General features: G+C 45.1%; 1 protein-coding gene across 1 annotated transcript in view; it reads right to left on the bottom strand.

Moving 5' to 3' along the window:
- The window catches only part of SNX30 (sorting nexin family member 30), a 52277-nt gene extending 26273 nt beyond the window's left edge, over positions 1 to 26004 (bottom strand). The window contains exons 1-3 of the mRNA XM_068666554.1: positions 25613 to 26004; positions 6430 to 6618; positions 273 to 383 (exon numbers count right to left, since the gene is read on the bottom strand). Of these exons, the coding sequence (XP_068522655.1) occupies positions 273 to 383; positions 6430 to 6618; positions 25613 to 25774 (462 nt within the window). The 5' untranslated portion in view covers positions 25775 to 26004. The remainder of the gene's footprint in view (positions 1 to 272; positions 384 to 6429; positions 6619 to 25612) is intronic.
- Between the last annotated feature and the right edge of the window lie 239 nt (positions 26005 to 26243).

Genomic DNA, 26243 nt, shown 5'->3' with positions numbered 1-26243 from the left:
ATTGTGCAAGCAAGTCAAGCACATTCTACTTACAACAGGACAAGAATTGTTACCAAACGTATTTCCCTGTGGGAAGCTGCCAAAGCTCAACTCTCAGGTGTCTCACCTGAGAAAAATGTCTAAGCTTCATAACCAGTTAAAAATGGGCAGCTTTTCCCACTCTATTAGCAGAAGACTGAATTAAGTGCTGTATTTAAAGCTAAAGAGACATTACACCATTTAAAGGCAAATACACAATTGTCCTTAGTGGCAGATTCTTGCTTACTACCTACGGGAATGAGATGCGTTGGCTGAGACTCTTCCAGCTTGTTTCTCAACCAGTCGAAGTCTTGGTACCGCCGACGCACAGAATACTCTGGCAAATCAAACTCTGCTCGTGTGGTCTGGAAAACAAGAACAGGAGAAGCTTAGTGTACACTGAAACCTCTCACCTCAGACTTTAGGAGTAAATGTCATCACTGGCAAGGATGAGGACAGACAAGCTTTGTACTAGGACTCCACCACAAAATGCAGTTTGCAAGTGGCATGAAAGAAACATCCTTTGGCCTTTCGAGCAGAGGGAAAGAACAGTAAGAAAAATGTCTACTTGGATCTGATGTATTCTTAAAGTTTATTGGAACTTCATTACATTTTCTAGTCAAGTAAATTTTACAGGAGTGGTCTGGGAAGAAGAGAGCACTGTGCACGTGTTTATCTCTTGGCAGTTACCATGTGAAGAGAATGTATGATCTTTATTCCAAGGACAGGACTTAGCAATCAAGAATTAAAAGCAAAGATATTTTATGACTTGTTTACTCCTCACCGTGGGTGAGGAACGTTTCACCAGTGTTCTGTATTCTGGAAACTACAGGCTTGTTATACTCCTTCAAGGCTATCAGATTGGAACATAAGCCATTGCTATGTCTGCCGAAGGATGATTGTTGTTGATTTTTGAGAGGAAGAAATCTATTGGTTTACATTAAATTCGTGCATGCTACATTTCAGATATCAGTACCCTAAGTTAAATCATTAAAGTTTTCATTCTTTAAGGCAAGGAGTTAAATTTGCCATTACAAGTCTGAGACAGAAGTTAGGTATGCAGAAAAACTATTTGCAATTGTTTTATCAAGTCCTTGAACAGTCTGTAGCCTGGAAAGCTGACTGTATGCAGCTGCTCAGGGAGCACGTATTGCAATCGTCAAGCAGCACTTATGAAACTATGTCCCAACCAGGAGGCTCTGCTAAAGAACCTGGTAGTGTGACAGCCCTGATTGGAAGGCAGATAGCCTCTACCATTATAACCCACCAAAAACCACCAGGTTTCTGCACTCTTCCTAGACAGTGCACCATCTGCTAAATTCCAGCTGTGATTTTGTGGTTATTTCTGGACTGATGGCAATGGCCACACAGAGCACTATTTGCAGAGAGCCAAGTGGCAGCCTTTAGACGCAATCTGTGGATGGCTCTAACTCCTCAGTTATTACACATCAGACCCACTAATCCCCAGAAGGGATCCTGTGCAACGTCCATGCCAGCAGTCTCTTCAGGGAGGAGCTGTCAGCCTTAGCAGGCTATCAACATAACAGCAGCTTTAATACACAATAAACAGCATACTAATATGATATTACCTATGGAATGGTTTGTTTTCTAGAAAAGGAAGGCATAGAGAAATAAAGAGAAGACACCAAGCTCTGCCCATCCTCGTTCTGACCTGGTAAGTGCGGTAAGAAGTATACAATTAAGAACATGGACTGACATAATGAACGCTCATCAAAGGAGCACACATACTTGCAAATGAAAGACTGCCAAGACTTAAGATATTCACTGTGGATTTGTGCTTTAGTCAGCTATACATTAGGGCAGCACCAACTTATTTAATGTGGCAGAGTGCCTCAGCAGAAGTGAAGTTTTTGACACTTCATATGAACCATTTTCACTTGTTTGGAATAAGACACTGAACGGTATTATGCTAGAGGAAGACAAGGAATACAAACAGCTGACTGCTGACTGCTTTGCTCTGTTAGCAGGGCACCTGTATTTCAGCCTTACACAAAACCACCTGAAATTAAAATAAAAAGGTAGCCATTTCACAATGGGGAGAGCGTGGTGTGGTGTTTTTTTTTTTTTTTTTTTTTTATGAACTGTCTGTGACTGGGCAAAGTCCTCTGAAAAGAGCGCATACAGTAAGTGAGTAAGAGTAATTGGCATGTTTACACACTATAGTGTCTTGCCCTGCAGTATAATGAAAGTGAAGCATCCCATCTGTTAGCTTTGAGAACCTTACTAACCAGTAGTCCACTAACAGTTAAGGAAAACCATTAGGTGCTACCTAGTCTAGAAGCAGGGAGGCAGGATTTGAGCGGGTTCAGTCCCATTATACAAGTTTAACGTTAGTTATCACTCATCTCTAGAGAACTGTTGCCATTAGATTTCTAAAGTTTTCCATATATCAGGCTTTGTTCCTTAAAGGGAACCACATGAAAACACATCAGCATTTCAGTGTTCGCTGTATGGCCTGTCAAATCTAGACAGCAAATAAGCTTGTCAAGACTATTTGGACACAACATAAGGGCCCTTCAAGGTTTTAACCACACCTCACTAATGCCGAAAGAATTTGGACTTCAGATCAAGTTGTCCATTAGCTTAGCAGAAGTTACTTTTTCCGGACTGAACGCAGAATGGAAGAGTGTCTTGCCACCATCCAGGGATGGCAAGTGAAGTGTGTGCATTTTTGACAGAGCTGCGTTCCTCCCGTTTTCCTAGTAGAATTCATAAATCTCATTTTGCAAGGACACACATCTCTCCTAAAGGAAGCTGAAAAATTTATGTGGCTGATCTCGACCTCAGCCAATGTACAACATTTCCAGGGATTTACTGAAGACTCCAGCACACTTCCACTAAGTCAGCACTGCAGTATTCCAGGCTCGGTTTGACTTGCGGAAAAGCAGGAAGGGTTACAGACAGTTTTACCTCTTGTTGGAAGCAGTATTAAGGCAGACACCAAATCTTGGTGTTTCTTCTCTTTCCTGAAAACAGTTAGCAGACAAGCCTGAAGCCAGTCTGTGACAACTATGTGCAAGAATTTATTTTCCTACCCTAGTTCTAGTCTCTGACTTGCTAGACATTTTAAATATTTCCCCCATGTTACTATTTAAGACTGGGGCAAAATCTTTTATGAGAAAAACAGTAAAATGGCAGGGGGGAATGTAGGAAGGTTGATATTCTTAGTAGTTCATAGCTTTGCTCACCTCTCATACTTCAGCCTGCTTGACAAAGAGCACTTACATCTGGTCCTTGCTACAGATCAAGCTGTTTCATGCACTCAGGTCTACTCAATGCGTGCACTGGAAGCAAGGGCAGAAGGATATGAAAAAGAAAATAAGACCTGCACTTCAGCATTGACTGAATTCAAGTCAATTCAGAGGTATACAATTCAAGCCTGCATTCTCCATTCAGCCTTGCAGAGCAACTGCATGACACTGAGGAATGGCACACAGCTGCTCAGGCTTCCATGGAAGGCACAGAAGAATGCCTTGCCTTCCTAGAAAGCACAACAAAAGCAGAATTAGAAGCACTCCTATACTTCTGTCAGGAGAGATGGTTACACAGCATAAAGGTAAGATTGATTTTCCCTCTCATTCCTCAGAAAGAAAAGATCTTCTAGATAAAATCCCTCCAGAGGGATCAAAGGTGTCATCAAGAACACCTGAGACACTTCAGTCATTACAGCCAAGGCCAAAGTTCCAGCACAAGTTTCACCCATCTGCTCTTTTTTGGCTTCACTGGTCTCTTCGTACAAGAAAAATTGTGTTATCAAGAAGAAAACGGGGTACAAAAGACTGTCAGCAGAGCCAAGTCTGACTTGCTGTCCCCATTCTTTTGGGGATTCTTATTCTGCTGTTATAGAAAACTTTCTCTTAAAGTGTTTATCCTGAAGACAGGCTGAGGAATGCTATCAGGCTCTTATTAGGAAGCTGTGAAAGCAGGGGTACAAGCAGGACCGAGTTAACTATACACCTCCTTCTCAGTTTCACTGCAAGACATTGTTTTGGACTCTTCCTCAGCCACCACTACCTGCTGACAATGATATCAACAGATAGGAAGTCTGGGGCATACTGCAAGACCCGTCTTTTTTGCTGTTGTGATGGAAGAACTTTCAAAAAAAAGGGGGTTAGTGGGTAATAAAAAAACATGACCGTAGTAGGGTTGTATTATTTCTCTACAATGGCTCCCAGTCAGAGATACAAGCACATGTTACAGTGCTCCAGTACTGGCAATTACACTTCCCTCTTCCATTTAGTGATGCTGCTTTTCACTGCAGGAAAGACTTCAACATAACTGCATCTAGGACCTAAACTTATCCAAATCCTTAGGGTTCGGGTAGGATTAAGCGGAGAAGGGATGCATAAAAAATAGAAAAAGCAGACATCCTCATCCTTGCGTCCTCATCCAGAGCCATCAGACACCCTTTCAGCCCTTCAGCAGGTCTCAAACCCCTCTCATGCAAGAAAGTAAAGGAGGTGGCAGAAAGGCATGGCCTTAAACAGAGGACAGGAACACGGCTTGCCATAGGGCTCTGATCTACAACCTGGAAGCTGAAACATCAACACCTATCTTGATCACTGTTTAAGGATTATTCCTATGCAGCTTTTGCCACGTTTAATTACTGCTTTCAGCTACAATAGCTGCCTGGGCAATTAGCTTGTCATCAAAGAAGACTTGTTTGTATATCAAGAATGAGTCAGATCATTAATACTGCTAAACATCCAACCAGTCTTTTTTAAACAATAGTAGACAGTACTAGAGGTGTTGACCCTAGAGGTTTTCCAGAAGTTTACAAGAAGTTATAAACTCAAACAGGTGAGCTGTTCATGGTGACTGATGAGGATGAATTTGGCGCTGTTTCATAACAGTATTGTAATGGTGTGATCTAGCAGATTTATGTACTACAGTGAGATGCAGGGACTATTAACAGACAGGTAGGTAGATATGCAAAATCCATGGGTGATTTTTTTTTTGTTTTGTTTCTAGAAAAGGGCATTATTGGGTAATAAATCTGCTCTACAGTAAATACCTTACACACCTTCTAGGATCTGGTTTAAGAAGGAAGGGGACTCATATGAAACACAGGTTTCCAAGCAGAAGAACGTGATTAGGGTGTCACTGTGTAGAGATACCTGACAAAATAATGAGGTCTCAATTTAAGGTAGAAAGAGCTTTAGCCAAATTTAACTGTTAGACTGTGGGAAGCAGCATCTCATGTTTTACACTTCCCATTCCTTCTGATCTTAGCCAAGGGCTGAGTCGCACCATACACAAGTTTCCTGCAATACTTAGCATTTTCTAGTGGTTAAGAAATGGTATTTTTTGCAAGATTATAACACTTAGAGCAACTAAGAATGGCAGGCCAAAGTTAAGCCAGCAGTACAAGGTAGCTGCTATTTTCAAGAAACCACATTTTCCAATGTGCAACCTGAAAGTGGAACTTCTGAGCAGACATTTTGAAAAAAGTTTCTGTGGCCTGTAAAGGTTTCTTTACCCCAAAGGAAAATATTCTCTCCAGTATAGAGTGCAATCTAAGTAGGCCACAGTAATGCTAATCTTTCTGGACAAGTGGATAAAGTATAATCATAGTGAAGCTAGTGAAAACTTCTCACCTTAGGTAACTGCAAGTGCCCCAAACAGATGTCAACATCACTGAGAAGCTGATATTAATGAGAATGTCTAGTTAGCATAAATTAAAATTCCAGTTGTGAGAGCAGTGGACTTTGCAGATTGCTTTTCCTATTAGTGTAGTTAGATTGCATTAATGATTGAGCTACAACACATGCTAAAAAAACTACATTACTTTTTTGAGAAGCAATAGCATTCTTAGGGTATTTTTACCTAGCTTTAACAGCAGCTACATAGCCTTCTGTATCGACAACTGCATGGAGATTAGTTTATATTAAGATCAAGATTATGATATTATGATTTAGATAAATGGCTGACAGAAGATGTGTGATGGACACTTAAGCAACGAGCTTAAAGAATTTCAGAGAATGGCTAAGACACTAAATGCAAGATTAACAGTGAATAAACAAGGCACATTCCCTTCAAGGGGAAGTAACTCAAACCAAATGAGTGTCAGATTACTTTATATGAAAAATCTTTCAAGTTAAAGGAAACGGGCTTTTCAAGTTCACAAACAGTTCTATCTAAGAACCATAGACAAGATCTAAGCTGACACATTAAAAGTTCTAAATTGTTTCATATAATGAAGTAGTAACAGTTCTGCTAAGAGAAGTCACACTATCAACACAATTGCAAGGTACTGAAAGACACTAAGTTCTTGTCCTTAAGATGAAGCAAAACAACAAAAAGCATAAACATCCAGAATATACTTTAAAAGCCAAACCAACAAACTAGAAGGGAAAAAAAGCGGTAGGAAAGGAAAACATTGTGTTGTACCTTTGTTGTAACTCTGTATGTGATGTACGTCTCCATTGTGCACACGTGTTTTTTGGGATCATCGACAGTAACAAACAGGTCTCTAGTTTCCCCATCCAAGTCATCATCCAACTGTAGTCTGTTGAGAAGAGATGAGGAGGAGGCTGGGCTAGACGTGTCAACAGGTGTGCCATTGGGTAGACTGAGATCCTGTTTTGGAAAGGAAAAAAACAGTAAGTTTTTGGTAAGTGAACAGATTCACCATAAAGTACAGTGTTCTTATAGATGCCATGGATCAGTGATATTTCTGTTTCTTTCTAGCTATTTTCAGACCATCTCAGCAGCTCCAAGGATCAGCCTTCTCCAGAACACCTGAGCAGTCCCTCAAGGTTTGAAGTTTGAATATTAAATTGTACATTGTGAAGAAAGCATATTACTTCTCTACCTCCCCTTAATACAGAGCAACACAGTTTATTTCTACCAGGAAGTAAAAATATTGTTTAACCAACAGTGAACCAACTCAGACTATGAAAACAAAATAGCTAGGCAAATTAGGAGACCTACTTAAAAGTCAGGCTTCAGGCAAAGTGGCAACAGTTCAGTCCACTGGCATGAGTCAGTCTTTCCCTCTGGAGACTCCCGTATTTGAGACAGGAGGCCAAACTTGTAATCAGAGGCTTTGCAGCCAGTTCATTAACTGTGCCTATACGCAGCTCCCTTTAGAGTCTTAGGGCCCACGGACACACAGTGCTTTGGAGAGGTCCTCATTCCCATCCTCACAACTCCAAGAGCGTCATCCAGTGTGTAGGGATGATGAAAGCTAAAAGATCCTGCAAGTGACCATTTTAGAAAGAGGAACACAAGGGTTTCGGAAGCCTGTAATTCCTTGAAACTGACACAACAGAAAGAAAAAAAAAATAAGTTTTCATAGATAAAACTTATTACATTCTCACACCTTCAAGTCTTACAACTTGATATAAACCAACTGTTCCGTACAGCTAGTAGCTACTCCACTTTGCATAAATATCACAGCAAACTTCGCATGTGCTCTCTGCTCTGATTTCTCTGCAGAGCTAGCTGACAGCATGTGACAAGTTGTATAATACGTAGGAACATCTGACATCAGTATTAGAAAGAGCCAAAGATCCAAGGCTCTTCTTTTCATAGAAGAGTGGGCGTTGTGGTTTTTCATTTGTTTGTAGTAGTAGCACAAGATTTTACCCACAGAGTGTTTCCCCTGTTAGGACAGAGGTTTCCCTGGTTGCTAGCCTTGCAGAAATATCACTACAGCTCATGGGCAGCACATTAACTAGTAGCATCTAGTCCCAGGACTACTGCTTAGCTCCAGCTTTATGTAGTCTTTAAGGGATTAAATGAAACATGCAATTTTAGCTAAGCAATCCAGTTTGGGTAAGATCCTGTTTGTTCATCGGTATTCCTTACGCAACTGTCTTTTGTGTCCCAACTGGACAGGGATAGTCCAGGACAGTCTTCAAAAGTAGTCATCCTTTGCTCAAGGGTTGGGAATTACAGGTGAGAGCTTCAGGTTAAGGCCTCTTATGAAGGTCTGCCTTTGACAACAGCTAAAAATGGGGCTAAGTTCCTAGCAGTCTGTTACAAACCCACCACGAGAACACTGATTTTACAGACAGCCCCTCTGCCTTTCACAGCCCTGCAGCTAGTGCTGTTCTTCACTTTGAGGACTGGCTTGTGCAGTAGGGAGGGAAATATATTCTCGTTTGGGGAATGAGAGAGCCTAGACATTTTGGGAAGGGCTGGTCTGAACTATTGCCTACTGACAGCAAGGTTAGATGCATTCTCACAGCAGAAACCACTCAGAAGTGGTTGCCAACAGATGAAATGCTGCAGATTTAACTCGCAAATGAGCAAGAATCAGAAGGTAAGGCACTCAAGATGCTCTTTGTCCTCACAGGATGAACATGGCACAGCTTGCCAGCTCATACACGAAGCAGACATCTTGAACCACAGAAGCAGCATCTGGCTTAGACTCAGCTTAGCAGTAACCCGTAAAACAGGAAGACGCAAGGATACAACAAATCAAGAGATAAAGAGTTTTGTTAGAGTCAGGAAAACAGAGCAAACAGAAGTCATGACAGGATTAGAAGCAGAGGATGGGTTCAGAAAATCTGCAATTCAGCTAGACGGGAGAGTTTGGCTGAGCAAAGTAAAGAGCAAAGAAAGCCCTGGGGCACCGCAGCAGATGTAGACAAATCTGTTATTATTTCCAAAAGGTACAGGCAGCTCTTCGTTGCCCATGTGCAATAAGCATTAGTGTCAGACGAGTTGTGCCAGAACTGCAGTAAGTCGAGTCCTAAGCTTCCAGTATGGAAATGAATTAACTTCTGGAAACAGTTTAAGCCTGATTACAAAGGAGATTCTTGAAAGCCTGTTAACAAAACCCTTCCAAATGACAGCTTAAAAAGTACAATGGAATATGCCTAATATATAACAATACTATATCAAGGTGTTAGAACAACTGGAGGAAGGATGAGAGGTGAAGCTTACAGCCATGTTCATGAGATCTGGGACTTTCCTCACCAGTTCTGTTAGGAGATGACAATAACCACACTATCACATCTTACACTGTTTAAGCAGGACAGAGGTTTGTGAAGGCTGGAATCTTACTCCAGTCTCCTCGACTACATTCTTGCAGCCGTGGGTTCTGTGGGATGTCGCAGGCCTTAAAACAAAGGCTGCGACAGCTTTACCAATTTCATTCTGGATGAATTCCACTCCAGGTCTAGGTCAAGTAACACTTCCATTGCACCTCTGGTCAGGAGCAGGAGGGCTGCTAGCTGTGATGACGGGAAAGGACAAAGGAATTGTGCGTTTAAAGCAGTACTGTGCTACACAGCCTCTGCTGTGGTGGCAGATCCCTCCCCAGACAGTCACGGCTGGCACCATGCCTTGCTACTTGGATTGGTTTCAGCAGCTGAAGGCCAAGTTAGAAGCCAAGCGTTTGTCCTTAGTAATGGGTGGAGCCTCCTAGCTAACTGCACGAGATAAGAAACAATGATCACGACTGCTGGAGCCTTTGTTTAGCACCAGGCTGGATCCCTTTGCTAGTCTCAGCTATTGCTAGAAAGAGGTAGACTTTAAAGTGTCACAGCAGATGGCCCAGCAATCTAAATTATCTCAGGCTGCAATCCTGAGACAGAGCACTTCCTCGTCATGTTAATTGGCACTGGCTTTCTTCCATGGGACTTGTGGGATTTTTTTTGCAGTTGGGGAAGCAAGACTGCATCATCTGTTCTAGTCTACTTTTACCACAGAAAGAGGAGTCGGTCCTGCAAAGCCTGGCAGGAAAAGAGATCTGCAGCCATCTGCACCATTCCCTGCCAGCGTGGTTATACCCGTGAGCATCTGAAATACTACTAACTAATATTAATTGTTTCATACAACAAAGAGTCTGACTTCAGTGCCAGAGACTCGTGCATCAGTTTCACCTTTACTGTGCCAAATAGCTGCTCATCTGCTGTTTTAATTACCTAACTGCATTATCAGAGATTAGCACTGTCCAAGTTCTATCAGGTACCTACCGCTCTTCACAGGAAGAAAAAAACAAAAACCAAACTTCCTCTTCCTTACTGCACCTGCTACAGTAGTCATCCTGCCACAAATCTGAGCAGAACCACAACAGGGAGAAGGAAAGACTGCTTCTGGTGGCCAGGTAAATGAAATGAAGGACAGGTCCTGCCTACAGCTACAGACTCTTCAAGTCCTAGGGTGCATCCACGATTTCTTCAAATTTCAAAGTTTCTCCTAAAGCAAAGATCCTTAGTCTCTGTCCCTCACCTCCTCAGGCTAGCTGTCCCCTTCTGAAGCTGAGCAGGTGAAGGTCTAGGAAGGCCTAGATCACAACCTATGGCAGAAATACAACATTCAAGCCTCTAGGTTTGTGACTACTTTCTTTTGTGCGCATTTGTACAACTGCCTATGGACACTCAGACTCCTCACACATTCCTGCAGAGCTTGCAGATCCCTGAAGACACACAAGCTTATGCACACATGGGACTAGATGACCCTAGAAGCAAGGATTTGGCTTCCTAGAGTGCAGGGCAAGTAGAAGCTAGCTGTCTGTTGGAGATGTATGAGCCCTGCCAACTACACAGGTTGCTATCTGGTAAGGAAGCAGCTTCACATTCTTTTCGTGGATTATACAGCCTAAACACCATGACTGGTTAGCCTGCCCAGAAACAGGTCCTAAAATCCATCAAGAAGCTCAATTCATCCAAGTTTAGAAATCAGCAGAATTTTATAAACTTGAAGTCCGTATGTGAGATGCAAAATGAGTTTGGAAGTTTCCAGCTGATCTCATCTTCCACTTCCTTCATGCCCCCAGGAGACTTTCCAAGACTCTGGCTTTACAGAGCAGCTTGGATCCACATAAAATAAAACCTCAAGAGCTTGGTATTCAGCCTCCTGGAAGGCAGCCTCCCCCAGTGGAGTAGTACACACTGGGAAATGCATTCAGGTTTCAATCCTTGAAGCCTAAAAAAAATGGCCTAAAATTCTGTAGGTATTGGCTTATCTTCAAGTGAAGATCATGAAGTCTCTTGGTGAGCTAAGAGCAGCTGCTCAATCCCCCTGCTTCTAAAAATTCAATGTTAATTTCCACCTATCCTGCCTGAGCTAGCGTATGGCTTACCTAGACAGCACAGGTATTGAAGGAGTAGCTCATGAAGGAAGAAGTGGTTCATCTAGGTTGTCCAAGCACGGATAAACTCATCTCTGGTAAGGGTTAGCCTGAAGCTACCTGATGTTGCAAGCACATTGTTCTCATCAACAGGTATTAGATAACATAAGAGACATTTACAGGCTGTAAAGAAATGCTGCTGTTTAGAGGCAAGTGGTGCAGTTAACCCTGCCTTCATCAGTGACCTTACAAGCTAAAATCTCACTGCTTCATTTCTAGTATTGGAACCATCAGACTTTTCTCCTTGTGTTTCAAGGCACTCAGAACTGCTGCTGGTGTCTGGAAAGCTAAAATGGTTTAAATGTAAAATATTCTCAAGAACACTAAAAAAGCTGGTGTTAACAGCCGTCACAGACTTGTTCACAGCATGAATCCTGCACTTCCAGTGGTAGGACTGGTATTCTGTCCATCAAACCAGAAAGCTGCTTCTGAGATGTGACTAGATAGAGACCGTATCAGTTCGCTCTTGGGATATTTTAAATAGGTGTTAGAGTGCAGCACGCTGCCAAGCCACGAGCCCTGATGACTTTGTTCTGTAGCTCATCACTCAAACTAGTATTTCTGCTCTGTAGGTCTGAGTTGCCTGAAAACAGACTCCTCAGTATTGCAGAAAACACATGAATTCCAGATGCAAAGGCTGATCTTGATGACATGCAGCTTGGTACCACATAAGACCCGGGCACACTGCTGCTTACCAAAGTACTGCACTTGGACAAGTATCTCTGCACATCAGCCTATTTGACTGGACCTAGAAATGTTGGAGCAAACTTCAGAGACACTACATGACTGACACGAGCACTTTCCAAGCCTTCTCGTGCAGGTCATGGGATTCCCACCTCTGCCCTCAGGCTAACAGCCAAGTTTTATAGGATGGGTTATTTTATTCTGTGGTTTGTTTTCCCAAAGTCATCACAGCTAAGCTAACCAGAGCAAGACTGTGGGCATAGAAGGGCTTCCTGCAAATGGTATTTTCAGCAAGAGCAACAACCCATCTCCTAACCGTGTCACAGCTTCAGGGACTCAGCAACAATATGCCTTATTTCCAGCCTTCCTGTGCATGCAGCATGGGGGGTTATAGGAAGGTGTCAATTCCCAACCAGACCATCTGTTCGTATGGTCTGGCTATGTGCCTGTCTCTTCTCACAGAGCTCTTAAGAGGGTGGCCTCTTTTCCTAGTCTGAAAGGGGAACTGTGCAATATCACACAAAATTAAATGCAGTTCGGGTTAGTTTAAAAATGAGGATCTTGAGTGGAATCTCACAGATGTTTTTACAGCAGTTAAGGCATATCTTTCAATAGTAGTAATAAGCTGTGCTACTTGCACACAAAGGCCAAAACACTTTTGGGACCAAGCACCTGGTGGCTGAAACAGGTTGTTATTTGGAGTGGACTCTAAATGGAAAGGGATAGGACATACTTTTGACTAATTAACTCTCACTAAGCTGATACGCACTTCCCTCTATCCTTCGAACAGAAGGCAAAGTGAGGAGTTATTGGACGCTTGCCTCATCTTACAGCTTCCTTAGGGTGGCAAGGTATTTTAATATGCAAAGAGATATTTTTACACATCTACAGGATGAACTGTTCTCTTCAAAGAAACATTCCCAGATCCAAGGTTAGCTTCTACATCTGTTTACAAAGCACTTTCCAAGCAAAAAAAGCCAGTCTGGCAACTACCCAGCAAGATTAGTTCACAGTCGTGTTTAAGCTGTAGAAAGTAGCAGAAAAGTGCCGGTGGCCTGATGGAAAGCAAGAGAGTTTAATGTTTGTGCAGGCTTGGATTTGCATCCTTTCGCAGAGCAGACTTGTGTCATTTTGTCCTTCCAGTCCTCAGCAGAAGGGAACAGGCAGCAGGACCCTACTCCATTCTGTCCTCAGAGCACAAAAACCTCCACAAACAGCAGAAGCTACATGTTTGCAGAAACATTTAGAAAATGCAGACGGCTTGAATCAAGACTTTAATTACTGTCCTCTAGCTGTGTTAGGTTCCACGTCCATCTGCAAGGAGTTTGCTTCAAGAGTATTGCTTGTTACAAGACTTTAATTACTATCAGAAGGCTTCTGTGCACACTGGAAGAGCATCACCCATTCTAACATGCTAAAGAGCACCTTTAATTAGCACATCTAACAAACACAGGGCTTTGTTTAAAGGTCTGTTTTCGGAACCTTAGCTCTGACCCTTCAAAGAGCAGAGCAGCAGCCAGGGATCAGACCACAAGCAGGAAAACTCTGAATCCAGCATGTGACTAGGAGTCATCCCCAATCCAAGAAGGCAGATTTATATCTAATTACAGATGGAACAGTTTGTTAAGCTTGTCTAAACTAAACTGCTTTCTCCTAGAGACAAACGGCGTTGTGTCAAAGTTCTGCAGACATACCCTGCATCACTTTTTCCTGTTCATGCTCTAGTCGGAGAAGCAGATTTAGCTGGGTCAGACTTCATCTTCTGATACCAGTGATACCAAAGTACTGATACAGCTGAGATGCTCCCAGGAGTGAAAAGCAGTATTTTTAAAATGCAAAGAGATGCAAAGGTGTGGCTTGTTGTTTTTTGTTTGTTTGTTTGTTTTTGGTATTTTTTTTTGGGGGGGGGAGGGGAAAGGAAGGAGGTGGGGAGAAGAAGGAGAAACAGGAAGGAAAGAAAAGATTATAAAAGGCTGAAAAGCACTCTATCCTGATCAGTACTGTATTTAAACAGGCAATGATACATTTCCATATTGCATTATGATGTGGGTTTCTTGTGCTAACCATTTTAAATGGGCTGCATTATAAGCATTCCCCCCACACAGGATCAGTAGAGTTTCACGACCGCAAGTCAGACCATCTATTCACCCCATGTTCTCGTCTCAAACTCTGGAAGAGCTGGAGGAGTGTGTTCTTGAGGGAGCTCTCAGTTCATGCAGGTACAGTGTAAGAGATAGTCCTCTATCACATTTGCTGATAAACAAGACATTTTCCAGCAAAATTGCATTTGCTCCATAAGGGGGAAATAAACAAAGTGTTTATCTGCTAGAAGAAAAAAAAAAAATTAAATTGCTTCACTCTCCATTTCAAGGAAGGCAAGCGAGGAAAATCACCCGTGCAGTATTTCCTCACACTATGAGAAGCAACTAATCTGGAGAGAGACAGGTAAGAAACAAGTTATGTGATTTACAGTCTAATTTGTCTACAGAAACACCTTTGATATATATGGCCTAGGCTTGTGACAGCCATGTGGCACAGACAGACAGCTAGCACACACAGCTTCACATGCAGCATACTGATCCAGAAGCACTGTGGTCAGCGAAATGAAAGTCAGCATACAAATCCTAAAGAGCCCCAGCTGATCACTGGCAATAAGTGGTATTGATTAAAATCTTTCCAGGGATTTTCTTGGTGACAGTCCAAAACACAGCTTTGTATTGGCAGCCACCACGACTTTCACTTCCAGCTGGCCTTATACTAGCATCTAAAAAGCTACAGCAAAGGTGCCAATTCTACCCAGATAAGCATGGGTTTGAGTATTGTCTATAGTAGTAATTTACCACTCCTAAATGTGTCAGTGCTTTCACTGTTGAGCTTGTAGTTGTAGAAAATAGCTGTTGCTAACACCATATGCAGCACCAAGGGGGAGGAGACTTCTCTGCCCTTGAGCAAGACCTGCACTGCAGCATATTCTTTTCAGGAAACACATCCTATCATTCAAAGTTACTGAAGAAGCGAGACCAACTACACAGACAGACATAAAGGTATTTTTTTTGATCCTAGGATGCCGTTCAGAAGGATACAGCCAGTTCCTTTAAAGCAGGGTAAGGCAGCAATTCTCTGTGAGGACACAGCTTTGAGGCAGTGTAGTAACAGCTTCCTTGGTAAATGTGACAGGGAGAAGCTTTGTCACGTGTCAGTATTTTGGATTTGAAAGGCTACTAGCATTCATCGGACATGCAGTGTTAGGGTGGTTTAGCAGAGCTTGTTTTTTCAGGCTTAAGGTCAGCTTGAGGTTAGAGCACAGAAGAACAAAGAGCCAGGCCCATAAGCCATCTGATCATTCACAACATTACGAACCACTGCCACCATTCCTTTCCTAGACGGTGACACTGGTTCTATTCCTCACAGGAAGGTCCACACTCCTCTATTTTAGGGCACCATTTAGAAGCAAGTAAAGCCAGATGCTGTTTACACTTTTTTTTTTTTCCCCTGGAGAACAGAGTTTCTGATGCCTTTTCTCCCATACACTAGTGTAGTTCTCTTCAACTTAAGACCCATAAAAACACAAACCTGAGTCAAGCAGAAGTCTGTCTTTAGGATTTATTCTCCCTTCCAAAGCAGCTTCTCATCCACTGCTTATGGCAGCATTGAAGAAACACTGCAGAAACTCTGGATGTGGTCACAAGGCAGTGATGTTCTCAAGAACAATTTATGCTTTGATGACCATTCTAAGCAGAGCTGCTGGCTGAAGTCTTTCAGTGCCTGTTGTATGTACGTTGGATTATTGCCTTTATTTTCAGAACAATTTCAACTAGACCCACAAATTCATGTCCCCAACATAAGTATTCAGACATGTTATGATTTCTGTGAAATACTTGGCTAAGAATCAACAGATTGGGCATTCAAAGTTTACCTACAACTGAAGACAACACCTCCTCCTACCCCCCTAGTTTTATTTTCCCATAAAACGCATTCCAGAAACTAATCTGTCAGATTGTTCTGTAGGCTGGTCCAGCACTGGGAATTCTAACTCATTAAACAGCTGCAACTCACTGCATGTTTTCCACCCCCAGCTTGTCACTGCAGTGCTGCTAGTAGCTAGCTGCCATGAGTTACCTTACCCTTAGTCACTGTAAGAGAAAGAGATGCATTTGCTTTTCAAGAATTTACTATGAGGTTTGTTACCTTAAGGCCGTAACTGCCACAAACTGCAAAGTATGGGGTTTTGGTTAGTTGGTATTGGTGTTGTTTTTTTGTTTGTTTGTTTTGTTGTGGCAGTGGTGGTGTTTTTTGTTTTGTTTGTTTTTTTTTCATTGGGGGTGGAATGCAGAGACAGCTTTCTGTCCCCTTTCAGCCTAGTGATGGGAGTGATTTTCCCCAGCCACAACAGCTTGGAGCCTCAACTGCACTGCACAGCAGGCTCAGGCAGACACAGCTTAAGGAGTCATGGCAGCTCAGCATTTAAGATCTTGCTCATGGCCTGCAGAGAACGAGTATCAGTGAAGTTAATTCAGAAATACACATGAACAAATACCATTTTTAATAGGTGCTTCGCCTTCTGCATACTGAAATCAACCGCAAGTTGCAACATCTAAACTGTCCTTGAGATCCTGAACAGATTTTCAAGTAGCAACACTAAGCTGCATCTCCTTGCACTTTAAGAGCTCCTGTCTCATCTCCTGACCTATTTTACAGAGACCAACTTCCCATCTCAGATAAGGAAGAGAGTGGCTAGTGTGACAGCCAGATTATCTATTTGAGATAGCACAGAAGTAGCCCACGATGCTAAAAGACACCAGGACAACAGCTTGCAGATTAATCCTGGAGCTGATGTCTCCCAGATCAGTACGTCAACAGGAAGGCCTTGGGCTCTACCCTCTACCCCTCTGATCATTAGTTACAGGGACAATGCTGCCTGACATTTATCACAACCCCCTAAGGAACCTATAGAGAAGGATGTGCACAAATAGCAGAAAAAAGAGCCTTTAATCTGCTTATCCTATGTTACTAGACTCTCCCCTTCTCCCCACCAGGGAGCTCAGAGAGCATCCAGCAGCTCTGCTGGGCCCGAGAAGTTCCAGCAGAAGCAGCCCAAAAGATTCTTTCCGACCACCAAGCATAACTTTTTCCACAATGGCTTACAAAAAGCCATTGCCAAGACTCACCCTTCTAAAATCCAGCTGAAGCTAAGAACTGAGTTCCTGTATGTACATTTTTAATATGTTTTCAGTGCTGTCTCATTAAACCGCCATTAAAGCAATGCTTTTGAAAAGACCATGAAAGCTGTGCAACACTGAATTAAACCTCAAAGTATATCCCTCCCTCCCTCCATTAAGTTAAAATAAGACCCACAAAGTAGTAATTCAGTTGTACAGTAGAAGCCATGCTCATTTTTACCAGATGGCAAGTTTTAAAAAGTAACATTACTAAGACAGTTACTTTAATGCAAGTGTTTGTCCACGTGTTAGCCATCCCTTTGCCTTGGTCAGAAGAGAAGGGAATTGCAAATTCCACAGAAATTGGCTGTACTGAGAAGATGCAGATCACAAAGAGACCACCACATAGAGCTTCACTATAATTCTAGAGCACCTATACGGTAAGGTATCACTAAAGCACCCTTACCAATAAATTCCTACTTCTATAATGAAGGCAACTGAAAGCAACTATGCCATGCTTTGATGAATGTGCTTCCACACCATTACACCCCAGGCTGGCTACGGTAAGGAGACAAGAACTCTGTCCTTTCAGTAAGATCACAGAATGGTTTGGGTTGCAAGGGACCTTAAAGACCACCCAGTTCCAACCCCCTGCCATGGGACACCTCCAAAACAGCTAAAGAAAGCAGCTCTAATCACCACCATTAAGACCAACACGATACTAGATTCCTCCAGCAGTTTGACTATTGGTAGAGCACTGATAGCAAGTTGGAAGCCGTGCCAGGTTTGAGTCAGTTCTTTTACTGCCTAGAAATGACCTGCCAGACACGCATGCACACACACCAGGCAACAGAAGAGACAGCAGTTCCTTCAAACAGCCATCCAAAACTCAAGTTATAGGAACAAGACAAGCATGTGGCAGATAAGTGCTTATATCTAAAAGCTCCACAGCTTAAGAAATGTGGTTCAGGACATTTACATCCATTACGTAGCATAACCTCTCCACTCACTTGGGAAGAAAGCCACAGAATTTCCCAAAAGTCAGGAGAAGAGCTTCATGCTGAAGTGAATTCTCAATCACTGTTATTTGTGACCCACAGCAACTATAGGAACCAACACTATTAAGAGAAAGGCTCTTCAACCAAACTGGCAGTCCTCCCTCTGTCCTCCCGACCTGCAGGAATTTACTGGTAGAAGCCTCACATTCAGAGGTCCTAGCCCTCATGGGTGACTTGAACCGTGCTGATACATACCGGAGGGACAACACAGCAGAAGTGACACCAGTCTAAATGGGTTTTTGTAGTGCATCAGTGAGAACTTCCTGACATGCAGGGGATTAATAAGCTGTCAAGGGGAGATGCTTCACTGAACTTTAGTACAGCTATTCGTACAAAAAAATGAAGATCTGAATGAAGCACATGAAAGCAGATAGCTGCCTCAGCTACAGTAGGTATGACCTGGTGGAGTTAAGGCCTCTGAGATGCAGAAGCAAAGCAAAGAGCAGGATCACAACCTCAGACTTACAGGGAGGAGACTTTAGCTTCTTCATGGATCTGCAAGGAAGAATGAATACAGTTTGGAAGAGACAAGGCATCCATGAGAGCCAGCTGATTTTTATAGAGCACCTCTCCAGCCTCAAAACTGGTCCATCCCAGTAAGCAGAAAATCCAGCAAAGGTGGCTGAAGGTCTGCATATACACCAACAAGGAGCTCTTGACTAAATTCTAATATAAAAAGCCAGCACAAAAGAGGCAGCAGCAGGGACTGATGACCCAGAAGGAATATAGAGACACTGTACGAGCATGCAGGGATGGGATTAGCGGGATGGAGCTGAATCTGGCAGAGGATGAGAACAATAAAAGGCTTCTGTGGGTATAATCAGCAGCAAAACAAAGAATAAGGAAAATGCAGTCCTGGTATTGAATAGGGCAGAGAACCTGATGACAAAGGACACAGAAAAGGCCAACGCCCTCAGTGCCTTCTTCACCTCAGCCTTTACTGTTAAGACTTTCAAGAATGTAAGGCCTCCAGGGCCAGTCATAAAGTCTGGAAAAAGGGAAACTTAACAACAGTTGAGGACCACCAGGTTAGGTAACATTTCAGCAAACTGGACAGACACAAACCAATTGGACACGGTGAAATGGCCCCACAAGCACTGATGGAGCCAGGCGATGTCACTAATCAGTCAGTTTTGATTATCTTGTCTTTATGATGATGATGAGGGGAGGTTCCTGAAGATGGGAAGCGTGGGGGACAACAGCAGCAACCAATGTCACTCATCTCTCCACCAAGGTTTACTGAGGGATTTACAGGCCCATCAGCCTCACCTCAAACCCAGGGAAGTTATTCAAGCAAATTAGATTGGAAACCATTTCGAAACACGTAAAGGACAGAGTGACGAGAAGTCAGCATGGATTTATTCAAGTCTAGTCATGTTTAACCAACCCAATACTATCTACAAGGACGTGACTGGCTTGCTGGTTAAGAGGACAGCACTGATGTTGTTTATCTCAACTTGAAGAGGGCTTTCACCACCGCCTCCCATAACATCCTCACAGAAAAGCTGATGAGGCACAAGCTAAGCACACGTACAGTGAAGTGGACTCAACGGGCTGAACTGCTGAGCTGGAATTGCTGTGATCCCTCAAGCTCCAGCTGGAGGGCAGTCAGCAGCTGAGTATGTCTGGAGTCAGTAACAGGGCTCCTGTTAAACATTCCCATTAATGACCTACATGATGGGAATGGGCACACCCTCGGCGAGTTTGCTGGTGATACAGAACTGGGTGGAACACCTGGCCAGCCAGATGGTTGTATGGCAGTTCAGAGGGACTTCAACAGGCTGGAGAAGCGGGCTGGCAGGAAGATCGTGAAATTCAACATGAATTCAGCAAGAGGAAGTGCAAAGTCCTGCACCTGGCAGGAATAGCCCCATGTAGCAGTACATGCTGGGGTCTGTCTGGCTTAAAAAAGCAGCGTGGCAGAAGAATAACGCAACAGCCACCACCACACACACATACACACACACCAAATCCTGGTGGAAAAGTTAACTGTAAGCCAGCAATATACCTCATGGCAAAGCAAGCCAACAGCCTGCTGGACTGCTTCAGGCAGGCAGCTGCCAGCAGGTGAAGGGAAGCGATCCTTCCCCCTGTGTCTCATCAGTGGTAAACAGAGAGTATTATCCTCTTCTGGGCTCCCCAGTACAAGAGGCATGGGCACAGCAGAACAAGCCCAGCAATGGGACAAGATGACAGATCAGGAGTTGGAGCATGTTGTAAGAGGAGAGGAAGAGAGAGCTGGGACCGTGCACCTGGAGAAATGAATGCTCAGGGGATAAATACCTATAGGAGGGCGCTCAGAAGTTGGCGACAGAGTCCTCTCAACAGACCACAAAGCAGCGGGCATACATTTAAACAAAATCTGCTGTATTTCAACAGGAGAAAAAAAGCATTCCAAGAGATAGTCTTACAGTAAAAAAAAAAATAATCCCAGAGAGGTTGGAGTCTCTATCGCTAGAGATATTCAAAAAAAAAAATTCAAATACCAACTTCAGAGTCCTAGGCAGCCGGCTGTAGCTAGCCCAGCTCTGAGCAGAGGGGTGGACTATAAGATCTCCAAAGGTGCCATCCAACCACAGCTGCTGTGTGATTGTCAAGTCTCACGTTCCTGTATAAATGGAAGCAAGTTTGGTTCATCCACACTGACATTGCTTCATGAGTTCACCCACTTCAGTTCCCAACTTTCTGTAATTCTCAGTCTCTCCAAAGACTGAGAATTTACCTCCAGCCTACTCCAAGAACAAAATGTAGTGCTCATCTAAGAGTTCTCATTTAGTCAGAGAAGGAAGAGGTTTGTAGAAGCCCAAGCAGATTTATTTTAAGCTTTCAGATTATACTGCAAAATGGTTTCATTTGTGGGTGGGTGAAGTTAAGATCAATAATTAAACTTGCAACCACGGAGGCTGGAAGTAGAGCTCAAGACTCTCAGCATATTTCTGTTAGGGAGCTGCCAGGCGCCCCTCCAAAATATGAGTGCTAAGTAAAAAGCACTCCAGCAGCCACACCAAGTATTTATACTCACTCCATCAGGCACTAACACAGGCCTCTGGGTTCACCAGAGCGAATCAGATGAGCACAGGATCACGTGAAAGCAAGCTTTCAGTGAGTACAGCGAAGTTCCCAGCTGGAGTTCGAATGGCCACCTCCACGCATTAGCAAATTTCAAGCTGTGCATTGCAAGCCTGGTAATCCACATTCACTCTGCTTGATGCATGCTACCTGTAAAATAAAGCGCAGCTCAGCTGTCTACTCTTTAATATAACCAACTAGAAGTCAGGCACATCTTCCAAGAAGAAAAGCAAAACAGCTTACAGGCAGCTGGCCACAAAGAACAGTATCAGGTGGTCAGAGATGTCCAAAAGAGGACGAGCCTGATTGATCTCTAGGTGTGGCTGTTCACTCAGCTCCTGCAGCTGTTAGCAAGCACACAGCTCACGCTAAGCCCCAATATATGCTGGGAGCAGCACCATTAGTTCAAAGCAAGAGCAACAGGTAAGCAAGGGGTTGAGGGGCAGGAAGAGACAAAGGTCACTGCGTGGCCATTACCTGCAGCTCACTGCCTCCTGCTGTCATAATTCTTGCACGTTGATTGTCAGTGGTCTCCTCAGAATCCACTAACCCATGGAAATGGTACAGACCATACCTTCAAACTGTGAGTTATTTATGTGGCAACTCACCCAAAACATTTCTGAAGTGGATCCAACAGAGCCTGAACCTCTGAGGTTTTTATGCTTCCTGGTGTGATTCAGGGGACACCTGAGCCGTGGCAGAGGAGGGAGGATAAGTGCTCACATCTAGGGAACTATTTTGCTTACAGGCACTGAAGTTAAAAGTCACAACTCAGAGAACTTATAAGAGAGAAACCTCATAAATTGACAAATTAGTGAATTCACGTTAGACTAGTGTGTATGAAGAGGACCGAGCTATTGTTTGTCTTCCCTCCTAATGAGCTCATAAAACCAAGTCCAACGTACAGAGTGTGTTATCTCATACACTGGAGAGATCCACACAAACTGTAACACCAGCACAGGCGGGACATGAGGGCTTTCGGAGTGGCAGGCAAGAACCCAGCACTGGGAGTTAGCGCCCTGTGCAACAGCTGCCAGTCTGGGTGCAGACCACAGGAAGCATAACCAACACCACCCTGCTAGGAAGCTGCTTCTATGACACAACGCTAGAAGGACTACAAAAAATACAAATAGAGGACAGCAGAAGTAAGCCATACAGGACACTACTTCTATTTCTGCACAGCCTGGTGCTTCCAACATTTAGCAACAGGCTGTTACAACTGCAAAACCTCCGTGGGGCTGCAACCCAAGTCATACCATGTTTCTACAACCATTTGGGTACAAACACACAGCAGCACACCACGTACATCTCACCTCTGCTCCAAACCCAGCAAGCTCTTAATAATGCCTTTTATCCCCAGTGTCAGAGGATAGGGCAAATTCAGCATCAAAAGAGACAAACTTGTGAACCAGAGTGATGCAGGCACACACAACCAAACTTCCTTTTTTTCCTCCCCCCCTCCAGAAAAAAAAAAAAAAAATCCACACTGACACTTCCCCATTGGTCTTACCACCTTCTGCAGAAGATCTGCTCCGAAAAGCAGACCTCAATTAGCTCACATGCATGCCTTCCAAAAGCTCTGTAAGAGCTGCAAAACTGAGCTCTTTTCTTTATTTCTGCTCTGGACACTGCCACGTACCCTGAGGGATTTCTTCCTCCTGCATGTTTCCTTCTCAGCTGATGCCAGGGGGTCAGCGCTGCTCAGGCTCAGCTTCAGCTTGAGGCTACCAAGGGTAAAAGGGTAAATAAGCCTGAAAAAGCTCGTGGTGGTCAGACATCAGGGCAACCACCGTTTTGTGCAATTAGACTTGAGGGGAACAGAATGCTACAGCTAGAAAGATCTGGGCAGTGCAGAAATGCTTTGGAGATAAGAGCTTACAATTCACGTGTTTTGTTTGTCGCAGAACCACTGTGAATCCTAAGCATGTAGCCAGATATGTCCACTTCATTTAAGAGGTTAGATGCTGCTCAGAAATAAAGGTTTCCTGGCTGTTAAAACAGCTGTCTCCTACACATCAGGATGAAGACGTTATTTCAGACAATGAATATTCTGTAGCCCTCTTGATAAGACCCAAAGTACTTGAGAAATCATCTATTGCCACTCAGAGGGCCTCTGAGCCAGAGAAGCCACAGAAAATAGCAGACTGTTTCCCTTCCCTTTCCCACGATCCGCTCACTGCTCTAATACCATTTGCCACTGATCTTAAACAGAAACCAAAGGTTTGTCAGACTTCAAAGTCAGGCAGGGTCTAAGCTACTAGATTATTGCCAAGTCTGAATAATAATAATAAAAAAAATAAAACAGCAAGACACATGCAGGCAATATTCCTGTCCTCCTGGTTCCTCTGACTCAGGATAAGGTAGTGTCCTTACTCAGCTGCTCCAAAAAGGCTAGAAAACTGTGCTTTAAAGAACACAAAGCAGCGATGGCAGAGGTTCAACCACTTCAGCCCGCGCAGCTGTGGCAGTGGAAACTGAAGCGCTGCTTTAAGGACGGAGAAACTCCCCTGCTCCTGCACTTTCCCCTCCAAGAGTATCCCAGTCTCAGGGCAGGAGGTGCATTTACCTTGCAGCAGCGTTTAGGATGTGGTTGCTCAGAGCAGATAACAAGAACCTGCAGTCAGTGCGTGGTGATGGGTCAGCAACTGTGCTGCCCCTCTGCTAGAGGACACCCCTGCTAGAGGGTCCTGCTAAAGGGCCGTATTTCTTACAGAGGCTTACTGACTCTGAGACACCTTGACACAAGAGGCTTCGGCCCAAACTTCTCCTGCAGTGTTGCCAGTCTCCACCAGACCCTCCAAAAGAGACCCATGGAAAGGCCAGGAGAACAGACGAGCACAGCTCCTGTTCCTGGATCAATAAACAACAGATGCAGAGCTTTCAACCTGCGTCAGACGTGAATACGAACCTCCCTCTGTTACCCATCGACTGGAGCTATCTGCACGCTGCGAGCAGATGAGAGAGTGAGCCTCTCCAGGGACCAGCGACCCACCACCAGAGATCAAGATGAGGAGAGATACTAACCACCTAAAAGGCTCTGTTTACCTGCAGTTATCACATTCACTCTCCAGACTACTCAGACAGCTAAAGTGTGCTATTAAGTTTAGGAACACCTGTTTGCTCACTGAAGTTTTTCACGAAGCAAGAAAGAAGTCAACCCGTTTGTTTCTTGCCAGTGCTGCAGGTGTGAAGTTGAGGAAGGGATAGCCTTCACACAGCAGAGCTGCTGGACTGCTTCCACCAGAAGGATCAGACGCTTGGCTTTTTCTGCTAATTCAGCTAGACGGAAAAAAAAAAAAAAAAAAAAAAAAAAAAAAAGGAAAGAAAAGAAAAGAAAAAAAAAAAAAAGAATGCTGCTCGCTTCCTACTGGAAATCCTTTATTCTGCAAGGCTCATTACCCCAGTGCCATTTCCAGGTCAACCAGGGAACTACTTTTAAGTCTGAAAATCCCTTACCTCGGCCACTTTTTGCTTTCCCCCTTACAGCACATCCATGCCTCCGAGCACCCAGAACAGGACAGCACTGCATAAAGCTGCTAGAAAACAGACTTCACTATGCTGCTGGTGTAAAAACCAGGCAAGAAACCTCCCTATCAAGGGGGAAGCAGGCTGACCGCAGCCGGAGGCTGAAAACCTGGGCATCAGCAAGAGCCGGAGGGCAGCTGCCAACACCAACCAGTTGCTGCAGCCCTGTTGGGCAGCAATGGGGCCGCAGGGGCAAATCTCATCTCACACAGAGAGAAGTACCCTTCAGCACCTGCCCCGCTCCGAGTTCGCCTCTTCTAGGGTGCCATCAACTCCCCGGCAAGCATCTCGAGTGAAGGAGTGTGTTCCCAGAGGGGGAGTAAGCTGAGAGCAAATGCTGTGCACGCACAGCAGCATCTGCATGCACGGGTACGGGGCAGCTGAAGGGGACACATGGAGGCCACCTCGGCCCATTCCCCTGGACGGGGAGCGTGTCAGGCTGGAGGGCAGCAAGCCTGCATGTTCCTTGGGCAGCAGGCACCTGGTGTCAGCCCTGCAACATCTCATGCACGCTGCGCTTGGCCCCGAGGTGCTCACACCCAGCAAGTTTCATCCCGAACTTAACTCTGGGCACCCCTTGCTCCCAGGACACACTACCTGGAGGCTTTTCAGGAAGCCTGCCCACGGAGACACCGGTGTGCTGGCAGCACCAGGATGCTTGCACACCCGGGATTATCCCCTCGCAGGCCCGCACACACGGGCCAGGTGCTTCACCACAGACACACGCCAAGGCTTGGGGAGCAAGGGGAAAGCGAGGCATGGACACCCGTGCACAAGCATCCTTCCCCCATCCATCTATCCCTTCCTCCATCCCTGCTGCACGAAACCAGGCAGGGGCTGAGCCCCGGGAGGCACCATCACAGACAACCCTGGCAGAGCATCCTCACCCTTTCCCCTCACACCCTCGGGTGCTCGCAAGGGGGGTGCTGGGGCAGGGAAGGGGGCGAGGAGTGGCACCGCGTCCCTTTACCCCCCTAACCGAGGGTCCGTACCTTGTCGGCGGCGCCGCGGGGCAGCAGCAGGTCGGGGCTGGGGCTGAGCGCCGGCCCCATCTCCTCGCTGCTGGAGGTGGCCAGGGGATGCGGCATCTCCCGCAGCGACTTCGGCCCGGAGGACGGCAGCGGCTTGGGGGCGCCGGGCGCCGCGCCCGACATCGCGGCAGGGGGGAGGCGGGGGGAGGCGGGGGGAGGCTCGGCACGGCTCGGTTTGGCTCGGTTTGGCTCTGCCCGGCTCTGCGGGGCCACGGCCGGAGCCTGCCCGCCGCCACCGCGCTGCCAGGCGGCGGCGGAGGAGGCGGAGGCGGCGGCGGAGGAGGAGGAGCGAGAGCGGCCCCGAGCCGCCCGCCCACGGGCTGCGGCCGCCGCCCGCGCCACCTGCCCCCGGCACGGAGCGGGAGGGAGGGAGGGGAAGGGAAGGGAAGGGAAAGGAAAAGAAGGGAAGGGAAGGGAAAGGAGGGGAGGGGAAGGGACACGCCGCGCCCCCAGGGGCGTGCCGTGGTGTGGGGAGGGGGTTGTAGGGTCTGGGGGCGGTGGAGAAAAAAATAAAAAAGAAAGGGGTAGGGAAGGGTGTGGAGAAAATATGGGGAAGGGTAGTGGGGGAAAAAAAAATAGGTAAATGAACTGG

The sequence above is a fragment of the Anas acuta genome, chromosome Z (assembly GCF_963932015.1).
Source record: "Anas acuta chromosome Z, bAnaAcu1.1, whole genome shotgun sequence".
NCBI lineage: Eukaryota > Metazoa > Chordata > Aves > Anseriformes > Anatidae > Anas > Anas acuta.
Note: the sequence above shows the minus strand (reverse complement) of the source record. Positions and strands in the feature narration are given on the sequence as shown.